General features: G+C 34.3%; 1 protein-coding gene across 6 annotated transcripts in view; it reads right to left on the bottom strand.

The window, feature by feature from the left end:
- Nucleotides 1-3,733: 3,733 nt before the first annotated feature.
- LOC107695599 (lipopolysaccharide-responsive and beige-like anchor protein) overlaps nt 3,734-12,219 on the bottom strand; it is a 274,449-nt gene continuing 265,963 nt past the window's right edge. For all 6 annotated transcript variants that reach the window (XM_016495624.1, XM_016495602.1, XM_016495617.1 and 3 more), the window contains 2 exons: nt 6,280-6,431; nt 3,734-5,180 (listed from right to left, as the gene is read on the bottom strand). In XM_016495624.1, coding sequence (XP_016351110.1) covers nt 5,090-5,180; nt 6,280-6,431 — 243 coding nt within the window. In that variant the 3' untranslated portion in view covers nt 3,734-5,089. The remainder of the gene's footprint in view (nt 5,181-6,279; nt 6,432-12,219) is intronic.

Below are 12,219 nucleotides of genomic sequence, written 5' to 3'. Positions count from 1 at the left end.
TTGGGGTCGTTACATGCTTATTTTAATTTTATTTTTATCCATCAACGTGATTGGATAGAGAGATAGTATATCTGGCATATATATACTGTATCTGTGCCAGCGCGTGATGTAATAGAACTGCAACTTGTTAATAAACTTAAAAAAAAAAAGTTAAATTCATTTTAAATTTAACTTTCATCTTTTCTTCAACTGAATACTGTTTCTGTGCTGTTTTGATGTATTTTAAAGAGTTGGCATTAACAATTAAAAAACTGCTGGATGATAGATATTCTTTATTCTTTATGACAAACAAGATAATGTGAATTACAGAATGTACAACGTTTTTAAAAGGTATCAAATGCGGTGTACAGCGTTTATTATGAGGGGGTATATATATATATATATAATATAAAAAATATAAATAGTTAATTATTAAAATCAATTATAAGATAAATGACGCCATCTGGTGTAGTGATTTTAAACAAAAAATGATTTGACGAATTTTTAATGTTGCCAGCAGGTGGCGACATAGTTCATTCATGACTTTGTTTCTGTTGGTGCCGCCGGAGTTCTTTGTCACACATACACAGTAGAACATCAAAACATCTTGGTTAAAGACAGACAACTGCACAAACTGTCTCTAAATAACAGCTAATGAAAGGTCAATCTAATTAAAAAAACAGGACTGAGACATGATATAATGTGCTGCTAATTTAAATTGTCTGATCGGAATTTAAAAAAAATACTTTATTTTTTAACATAAATAGCATGTTGTGGCAAATAACAAAATAACTGAAATAATTTGTCAGTCTCCAAAAACACCTTAAAAGAGCTGAAAAAAGTAAAGAGACTTTAATGCTGATTATTCCACAGATGTAACTATAGCAATTCATGTACTCAACATTTTGTGTGGTGAAGGTTAGGCTAAGGCTTACGTTAACATTTTTAGGGTACAAAATTCATTTTTTTTCCAATCATTTTGGCATTAATATTGGAACCTTTAAAAACTCTAGACACAAAACTCATGACTAATGACCAAAATGCACTTTTTTTTTTTTTTCAAAACAATACTTTCAAAACAAAATACAGCATAAACCATAGAGATGTATGAACAGTAATACAGCTGTTCAAAATAAAACAACTGTTGCATTACTAGTTTTATATTTAAAAAAAAAAAAAGACAGAGTTGCTGTAGTTGCTGAATTTTTTGTAGGCCCTAAACAAGTTAGCATTTTAGCACTTCCAGTTCCATCGTCCTGAAGTCAATGTTTTTTTTGTTTTTTTTTTATGGGTTTTTGGTTAAATGCCTGAAAGATTGTGGTCAACACAAGCTCAAGATATTTTCATGGTTTATTCTACGACATAAAATACATCAAGTAATACCCCCCTATGATTTTTTTTTAGTTTTTACTTGTCTTAAAAAGTGGCTGATAACAAGTGGCTAAGTACAGAGGTTGATGGGAGATATTAAACGTCATCACTCTGTCTGAACCAGAAAACTCATCTACCAACTAGTCCGCTTTTACAGCCTTGTTCCATTTATAATCATGCTCTTGCAAATTATTCTAACTCCAAATTTCAGGGAATTTTAATTTTTTTTTTAAATAAAGACCGAAAGAGCTGTTGGAAACTTAGTGGCAGTGACGGTGAAGTCATGAGGCCGTGGTGTAGTTTATTTATAATGTAGCCTACGTTTTCTTTTTTACTTCTGGTGATTGCATTTAGGCTTTAAAATTCATAAATGTTGTGTTCATGTTTGATGATTATCATAATTTAAAAAAAAAAAAACTTTTTTTGGTCACAGAGCTTATTTTCTTCAATAATCCAAAAACCAGTGTAAAAAACCTGCTGGGGTTTTGTTCAGTCATTTTATTGGGTTATTTTTATTATTTCTTACCAATGTGCTTGGCAGTTTTTGTGCAGCTCGTCTGCTGAGTCAATTTGACTGACAATACAAATGATGAACCCCTCAAACATCTACCTATTATTACTGTAGAAACCGGAAACATCTGTAGTCTCACTTGTGGTCTCATTACACTATTATACGCTGTAGTCTCATTATTCTGTTTTTGTTTATATGCACATTGTCTGCTTGAAGTGCTAGCATTCTACAACATACACTCAGATCTACACATATGAATGAAAACCTGTCTGTAGTATTCTCTCTAGTGTTTTTATAGTGATGTATTGACATGACTATAATAAAATGTGTATCACATATTTTGTACAACAAAATTTAATAATAGTATGACCAATAACACAGTGAAACTACTGGTCTCTTGCGTGTAGGTCATCTAAATTATTGTTCCTATGATACTTCATGAGTTATCTGAACCAATAATTCTGCAAGTGTGAGGTTTCTGATGTGAATGCACAATACATCATTTTGAACATTGGACAGCCTATGTTAGAAGTGAAGGTTTTGTTTTGAAAAAAAGACATCATGGCTCTAAAATTAGTGCCAAAGTGATTGTAAAATAAATAAAAATCACAACATATGTACAAGCAGACACTGAATAACTACAAAGTAGTGACTACAAAATTTAGAAACATTAGACACCTTCACTGATGAACTTTATATCTTCTGCTAACCTGTTGTTGGTTTATATCATCAAAATTATGTATCGTCTCAGGAACATGGCAACTTAAAAACTGAGAATATAAATCTCTTTCATGTCTCAACCAAATCAAAATCAAACTTATGCCCTTGTGATACAGATGATTTAACATATGTGACCACGGACCAAAAAAACAGTCATAGTCAATTTTTCGAAATATATAATATAATATATAATATCTGAATAAATAAGATTTCCATTGATGTATGGTTTGTTAGGATAGGACAATATTTGGCCGATATACAACTATTTGAAAATCTGGAATCTGAGGGTGCAAAAAAATCATAATACTGAGAAAATCGCCTTTAAAGTTGTCCAAATGAAGTCCTTAGCCATGCATATTACTAATCAAAAATTAAGTTTTAATATATTTACAGTAGGAAATGTACAAAATATCTTCATGGAACATGATCTTTACTTAATATCCTAATGATTTGTGGCATAAAAGAAAAATCAATAATTTTGACCCATACACTGTATTTTTGGCTATTGCTACAAATATACCCCAGCGACTTAAGACTGGTTTTGTGCTCCAGGGTCACATATGTTCTAATTTCTAAGCTCTTGAGTGACTGAAAACCTAAACTACTAGAGTCTGAATAATTTGGTCTTATCTTGTCTTATTCATGTTTCCGTGCATAAAACATGATATTATTGCTCTATAATTCAATATTGCAGTGCGTTTTTTTTCTGGAGCTTCCCATCACTGCACATTTTGAGCGTCTCCTTTGTGTGACACCCTCATTAGGATTTTCTTGGCGTCAGGTCTTGTGGTTTCTATTATTTGAGCTACTAAAGTGAAGCAGGTGTATTTGTTGTCCATAATGACCTCTAGCGGACACACAAAATACTGCATGTGATTTATTGCTGCCAAATGAACTTGGACCTGTAATTCTGCCAGTTTTATCAAATTTACAAACTAAAACCGTTCAAAATAAATAAAGTAACAACTTAAAAACTATATAGACATTTTAAAAACCTAAAAATGACAAAAACAGTTACTAAAATTTTAACATCTAATTCCAAATATTAAAATACTTCAATAGTACATCAATGATCCTAAAATAGCACTGTTTCACTATTTCCTAGATCCGCCAGATCTGTATGTCTTTACAAAAAATACAAGATTTGAAACATTTTTTATTGGTACAAAATGCCATTTTATTGAGTTCATCACACACGTCAATACGACGCTCGTTCCAACCTGATTGCCATTTTGCTAAGATATAACATGACATAAGAGTAAAGACAGCAACAGCTATTAAAAACAAAACAAAAGCAAACATAAGGAATCAGACAACATTTGTCAACATCAGAATCACACCACAGTTGACTTAAACCAAGAAATAAACTCTTCTTTGTAATTTGACAGACCCCTGCTTGCCCTGAGTGTAATCTATGGGGTTATATTTTGAGCTGTTTTATGAGTAATAATATATAGTGAAATGTTGTAATTTTTTCTTCCAAGATCAGTTTTGATCTCATCTAACAGATACTAGTGTACCATATTATTACGCTCTGCCCACATTCACGTCTGCATACACTTAAGGGTAAAAGCACAATGGTGAAATTTCAAAAGGTCTATATGATAACACTTTAAATGGATATTAATATATTTTTGCTCTCCTCCCTCTATTGTTATCACTTGCATCTCCTCAAAGAAAAGAAAAAATGGTTTAGCTCTGGAACACTTAGACATGGAACTCATAACAAACAAACAAAAAAACATAGATATACAAACACACCCCAAATCACTTCTTACCAACCATGAAGATTATTCATATAATTTCTAAATTACTCTCCCTTCATATGCAGAATCCGCCCCTTCAGTTTATAAAGTGACATCATTAGATGATCACATAAGAGGTCCATTCATGTTTAACGAACAATCACTAAAAAAAAAAACCTTCAGAAATGCTCTCATTTGAAAAGAAGCCACTTTTCCATTCATAAAGTGGACATTTAAAGTGGATGCCTTGATATGTCTGCAAACAGCTATCTATTTAATCTATGGATATAATCGAATAGTTCCATTTGGCGGAGTCATTTATTTCTCCCAAAAAATGAGGCAGCTTCCTGTTAGCTTCAGGAACTGAACTACTGAACTACAAATCAAGACGTTAGAGGCTGTCCAAATAATCACATCAAATAAAGAAAGGAAAAAAACAAAAGCAAACTCAAAATCATCTATCCATAGACACTATAAGTAAATATAGTCTTTAGCTACTGACCACTCAGACAAGTCTTTTTCAGCACAAAGGTGAAAATAGACTTTTACAGCTAAAAATCATTTTTTGCTCTCCAAATATTAGGTATATAACCCCTCCCCTAGGATTTATATAGCAAGAAATTCCATAAGATCTACAAAATATAGCAATGCCATCTTTAAAAAATAGTTCTGCTTCTTTAAATATTTAGAATACATTCATGACTATTGGTAGTGCCTTTATGAACAGTGGCAGGGCTGCTGTGTTCCCTCTGTCGTCACTGGGTCAGTATCTAGTTTGGTATTCATGGTGCCATCTGTTGAAGTCATTGTAGAACAGAACAATGCTACCAGACGCCATTCCAGTGATGATGCATCTGCACAGCAGTGAAGAGGACAAAGAGAGGGAGACAGAAAAGTGTCCGATAAATATTAGACTGATATTATGACTGCAGAGTTCATTTATGGGAGAGCAAAGACAGCTGTAACATTTTGGTTTCTGCTTATTCCAGATATATATATATATTTTTTTTTTTTGTATATTTATTTTTATTTAGACCTTTTGTCTCAAACGTCTTTAATATGTCAGCAGTCATTACTCATGCCAGTTATACAACATAATCAAGTCTGATATAAAAACTAGAAACTAGAAGTAAATGAAATACTAGACTCATCCTCAGACTACAGTACATGTACAGATACAACAATCCAGACCAATACTTTATGTATTTAATTTAATTGTATTTTTTATATTCCATTTTCATTTTTACTGGATCCTTTTCTGGAAGAAGTAAATGGAAACTTTTTTAATTCTTTTGTAATGTAGCAAATGAGACCAGAAACAACTCAAAAACATACACTGCCATTCAAAAGTTTGGGATCAGTAAGATTTTTTTTTTAAAAAGAACGAAATTAAAAAAATTCCCACAAACATATTAAGCAGCACAACTGTTTTCAACGTTGATAATAACAATAAATGTTTCTTCAGCACAAAGTCATATGCAAATGATTTCTGAAGGATCATGTCACCAATCTGAAGACTAGTGTAATGGCTGCGTTGCCATCACAGGAATGCATTTGATTTTTCAATGTATTAAAATATGGAAACAGTTGTTTTACATTTTAATAATATTCACAATATTACCGTTTTTACTGTAGTTTTGATGCAGCTTAGGCGAGCATAAGACTTTTTTTCAAAAACAAGAAATAATATTACACAGTCTAACTCTACTTTTGAACAGTAGTTTATGTATGTTTTGAAGAAACTTGTCTATTTTGAATGAATTCACATCTGTGGCCATTGCTAAAAATGTGTGTTATTTTGCTAAGAACTACTGGATTGAATTGTGTATTTATAAAATGTTACAATTATCCCTGCTCTTCCCTATGTCAAAACGGAGATATTGTTATTTATATCTTTTTATCATTAGTCTAGAAAAGACACAAGAACTTAGTTGGTGTCTTCATGTATGCTACCTTTGGTCATGTGACATAGCCATCGAGCGTATTCCAGCATCACATCCTGGGTAAGCGAAGAGCTGTTTGAGATCATGGATCTGCCACACGCTGAGAACTCCTGCATCTCCTCCAGACAGCAGATACTGTCCATCTTTACTTAGCAGCATCGCCTGGAGCAAAAAAAACAACAACATGATATTCATTGTGTAAACAGAAGACAGTCATTTTGTCACACATACGGTCAGTATTTTCTGCTTTTAATTTTTTCAAGTCAAAGCTGTGGGTTCATGTAATTTTAGATGAAATAGAAGTCATACAAATACAAATGAAAGATTTTGGCTTCACAGTAAAGCCTATCAGTCATAATGTCATTTAAAATCTTGTTATTAAAAGTAATTAACCACTCAAAAGGACCCCCAACCTTTTAGCGGCCTTTCATGTATCTCCATGATAAATAACACTGATAAGAATTTGATTTAAACATGCTTTTTTTTTTTGCCCTTGGCTCAGTGAATAAGCTCTTTGTAGCGAGTGATGAACGTCTGGAGCGTCCGGCTAACCGGTGATTACAGGGGTTTATTGACACCCCTGTGGACCTTAGAGTGAGTGTGTCCTGCCAGTGGCTGCCTCATCCAATCAAAAGCCTCACAAGCCCCTTTCTTTCCCAGCATGCACGGGGCCAACCTGGCGAACAGTTTGTTTCTTAAACCGCTGTAGTGGTGGTATCCTGCGGCGAAGGGCAGACAGAGTATGAGATTTATTCTGTTCATCTGGTTTTCCTGTGTGCACATGAGCTGTGTAACACTTTAGAGGTCCCACGAGAAACACAGATAATATAGAACAGCAAACACACTGGGCTCTTTCTTTCACTACACACACACACACACCTCCACACTCTTGTGGGAGAAGATGCTGTAACGACAGTGTGTTTGCAAAGTGGCTGTTAAGTGTAATTAATTAGATTTAATATATAAACTTGACAAATTGCATTAACCGGTTATTTTCCTTTAGAGGGTTTTGATGTATCATTTATAATTCAGATCCTAAAACAGGTGATGCTTACAGCAGAATCTAGAATGGAACAAAGAACTTTGGCTTCCTGTAGGGGAGACTGGGGCTAGTTGTCACAAGGGCTATATTTTAGGACCTATTAGGTTTTGACTTAAAAGTCCATTTACAAAAATGCTTGTTTTCTCTAGCAACGATTTGTATATTGATTTAAATGACCTAGTTCAAAACCCTTTTAAATTCAGTTCAACTTTGTTCTTTAGTATTTTTTCATAAATGTGAGGGTGGAATATCATGTTTTACATAAATTACATAGATTTTAACTTATGTTTTTATTAATAACAATAAAGTATTATTGTTATTACTACTACTATTGCATGTTACCTTTTCACTGCGGTTTCACGAACAGTTTTGTGTTTTATAATGATTTTATAGCTTTTTCTTCTTTTTCTGTAAAACTATTAATTAGCCTGTAATAAGTTAAATACAAATATGTTGCAGAAGGCAGCTTTGTATTTGATATAATTTCACCTTTTCAAAAAATGTGAAAAAAAAAAAAGTATTCTTCTTAATTACTGCTACCTTCTTATTGTGGTTTCATGAACAGTTTTGTTTCATAATGATTTTATTGTTCATAATGATTTAATTGTTATAAAAAGACGGAGCAATTAAAAACACAATGTTCTAAACACGACCATGGTCATATAAGCTACAAAAGCTACAAAATAAATGATCAAACTTTCCTGCTCTTCTTTCTTACACACACGCTCACACACTCTCCTCATTCCCCCCTACCACAGTCATGAGTGAAATAGCCAGTATCAATCACAGAGACTGTTCTGCTAGATCGCTGTCCAGCAGACTTCAGACAGTTACAGCAGCTGGGATTTGAGTGCATTTGCGTGCATGTGATCTCTTTTGATTTGTTTTGGATATATCTGAGATGTGTGTAATTAGGGTTCAGGTTACACTGTGGCAAACCCCCGAGCACTTTACTTCAGTTGTGGTATAAAGCAGAAGCTTGCGACAGACATATGAGATCAAAATCACACAGAAGGGAAGCATCACCAGAGACTGTCACAACTCTGTCTCCTTTAATGACAGGCAAAGAATCAAGTGATTCTTCAATGTTTTTCATCCAAGTGAGTGCCCAAAAGTGTTTAATATGAATAATCTCAAACTCTCAAATTGATTCAAACTCCACCCTGTGACTCATTCTGTGACTTAATGATATGGTTTGGTCATTGCTGCAACATGAATTAAGTCTTCTGTTCGAATGTGTCTTATTACTTCAAAGATGTCTGAGAAAATATATCAGTACATAATCCAGCATTCATGGTGGTCCCTCTGGACCAGGTCTGGAAAAGGGTCTGTGAGAAGCAGAGATGTCCAGGTTGCAGAACAGGTTCGGTCAGAATCATAAATCAGTGGTCTCCTCCCAAGGCTGCCATTCCAGAATCCTCCAAGATGGCTGCCGTCACTCAGATATCTGACTTACAGTCATGCCGTGATTTTAAACAACAGGGTTGTGTTGGATGATGCCCCACTGTGTTTTTTTTTCTCCTGATCTGCTGATCTGTCTGTGTTAGGTCAGGACATGTCTGGCACGAGTAAAGACTGGATTTATGAAGACTTTAATGTACTCCATTGCGTATGTGCCGAAGGCTTGGGAAACGTCTGCTAAAATGGTTACTAACAGACAGACACTCAGTTGTGGGCTCCAGAGAGTCATTCATGTATTATTTCTACTTGTCCAAATGAATGTTCTGTCAGACCATCAGCATGAAGACTCACTTTCTCAGCAACAAACTGTCCCAGCAAACCACACACTAAACCGCACACACCCTCTTCTCCACAAACACACACACTGTCACAAAGATGACACTTCATCCGGCATGAGAGGAGCTTACAGTTGTGTGTCTGTCTGTGTGTATGCTGATGTTAAAAATGGTAATGAGAATTTGAGGACTTGGAAATGAGCAATGACTGATCATAAATACATATTTTTGTAACATGATTTTTTTTTTGTGCTACTTTTCATGTGGATCATATGTGTAAACTAAAATGTGCCAAAAGCACCATTGCTTTTGATTTTGGGATTGGTTACTGTGACAATTTTGCAGTAATATTGGTTAGGTGGAGACAGTGTTCAAATTAAGGGTATTATTTTGTTGTAGTAAATAACAATAACTTAATAAATAAATAAAATCTCAAAGCTCAGCTGATTTAGGCTGCAATCACATTAGAATGCTCTAGGCTAGGGCTTCTGTTTTTAATAAATAATAAATCGCAAATAAGACACAAGAAACAATCAAAATGAAAAAAAAAAAATATCTACTCCACTTTCCCAGATTTGAAGTCTGTCCAAAATTTCAATTTGTGATGTTTAGAACCTCTACTGGTCCCACCACTTCATTGTACAGTTTAGCTTTAAACAAATTTGAACATTTGTACGCAGCGGAATGTGAAATTAGCATGAGCTTGTGTTTCCAGTCTCCTGTGTGTGAGATGAATGGAAGTCAATGGAGTCTAGCGTGGCTGCGGCTTTATTTGAACACACAAATAATCAAAATAAACAAATTTAGCCTCTTATGCTGTGAACCCTTTCAAAATTACTTACATCTGATTTACATCAATTATACCAAAAATTGTGTTGGCTTTGAACAAGGACAATAATCAATTAAATCCTCTAGAAAATCACTACCGTTCAAAAGTTTAGGCCAGGGTCTATACAATTTTTCAATGTTTTTGAAAGAGGTTTCTTGTGCTGATCAAGGCTGGATTTATTTGATCAATTGATCAATCATCAAGTGATATTGTAAGATGATATTAAAATTTAAAATAAAAGTTTTGAATTTTTATATATATTTTGAGATGTCATTTATTTCTGTGATTAGAAAGCTGAATCTACATTACTTCAGTCTTCAGTCTCACATGATCCTTCATGCTGATTTGATAAATGCTGAAAAAGGTTGTTACGTAATATTTTTTGGGGAAATAATGATACATTTATTCAGGATTCTCTGATAAATAGAATAGCATTTATGTTTTAAAGCTTTAAAGAAAAACAATTTATTTCAAATAGAAATTTTAATGCAAATATGTTTACTGTCTTAATCAATCAATTTATTGCATCCTTGGTGAATAAAAGTATTAATTTCTTTAACACTAGAACTACCGGAATTCTATAACTACTAGAATGGCCATAGCGGTCATTCTAACCGTTCATACTAGACTGAACTGAATGCCATTTTTGTCATATCATATTTACATTCGAAGCTTCTTTTGAGGTTTTACAATGAAGCTTTGAATGTCTGTCGTCATATTTTATGATGTCATCACCCTAAAAAAGAAGAAATTTTTTGTAATATTTAATTATAAGAGCTACGTAGACCGCTCCCCGAATGTGCGTGCCTCGCTTCGTGTCCGGCAAGCGGGAGAGCAAAAGTTGTGAGCAAAAGAGCAGTGAAAATGTGGTATTTGAAAGTCTAAATGCCAACAAATATGAACTGAAGCAGAATATTTCTGTAGATAAAACATTTTGTGAATTTCGGAAGTGATTACATACATCTTTTTTTCAATACATTTTTACTTTTGTACTTTACAACGCTCTGGAGTTATTAGAAATGCTTGGATCACATGAATCAGAAACAACTCTATGCAGCCACCACTGGAATTGTGATCCATGAATAAATGGATCTGTTATGATAGTATAGGTAATAATAAACATCAAAAAAAAAAAAGCCTAATTAGTTTGTTTTATTTCACAATATCAGTCTTGTCGGGGCTAAAATTAGGCTATACGCATTAGCTATAGCATTACACTAGCATAAAATAATAATAGCCATTATTATTATTATGGCTATTTTGTCGTAACATTGAAGTAGGCTATTATTGATAACGTCTTCCAGCCTAACATACCTGGAACCGTGGCAGATTGAATGACAGCACTTGTCGAATTGGAGGTGTCCACCCGGCTTTTTTACGAATGGGAATTTTACAATAGAATATAAAAACAACTAGAACAGAAGTTGCTAGGCAACAGTGACGTGCATCTTCAACCGCGGGAAAAAGTCACAAAAGCAGAAATTATATGCCGTCTGTAATGCGAACGGTCAATTTGACCGCTTTGGCCATTCAAGGTAGAAATACTCAGAACTATTTTGTGTTTTGTAATTTTAATAAAATAACAATGCTATATAAAATATACACATATTTAGGAAAAGTCAGGGTATTATAGTTATATGGGTTTTATTTCAACAAAGTTATTACATTTCAAAATTTAAAAATGGTCAAAATGACTGCCTTGGTAGTTCTAGTGTTAAAAGCCTAAACTTTTGAATGGTAGTGTACAACGATCACTGCTGATTTATCTTTGTTCATAATACTAAATATTAGTGCAGAAATGTACAAAATAATTTTTGAAAGCATTCTGAAAAATGACGCAAGCTGATCCTGCATTATGTCATATTAGTTGAATAATAAGTGTGTTAAAGAGCAGAGCCGCCCCTCTTCTCTGTCACTGCAGACTCTGCTGTTTATTGAAAACAAATGGAACCTGGACACAATGAGGAAACTAATCAAGCTCGGAGCGGCAGAGAGCAGAGGAGCGCGTAACCGAGCCGGCCTGTTAAATGGGATGCAGGTGTGGGTATGTGTGTGCAGGACAGAGAGAGAGAGAGAGGGGCAGACGCAGAGCTCTGTGAATTTTCCCAGGCCCAGAGGAAAGAGAAAGTGATGGAGCAGGAACGGGGGAAAGAGAGCTGGCCAATTTTAGGAGCTCTGCCCGCCAATGACAAATGTGTCCTCTAATGCAGCAGGCCTTACCGCTGGCCATACCGCTCTCTTGCTCACTCTCATACACACATGCAAGTTGAGTGGCATTTCGTAGCCCTGCAGATCAAAGGACAGATCTGGACCCTTAGGGTTCAGAAGCCAAAAGAAAGAGAG

This window comes from Sinocyclocheilus anshuiensis, unplaced genomic scaffold, assembly GCF_001515605.1.
Source record: "Sinocyclocheilus anshuiensis isolate Anshui unplaced genomic scaffold, SAMN03320099.WGS_v1.1 scaffold517, whole genome shotgun sequence".
Lineage (NCBI taxonomy): Eukaryota > Metazoa > Chordata > Actinopteri > Cypriniformes > Cyprinidae > Sinocyclocheilus > Sinocyclocheilus anshuiensis.
Note: the sequence above shows the minus strand (reverse complement) of the source record. Positions and strands in the feature narration are given on the sequence as shown.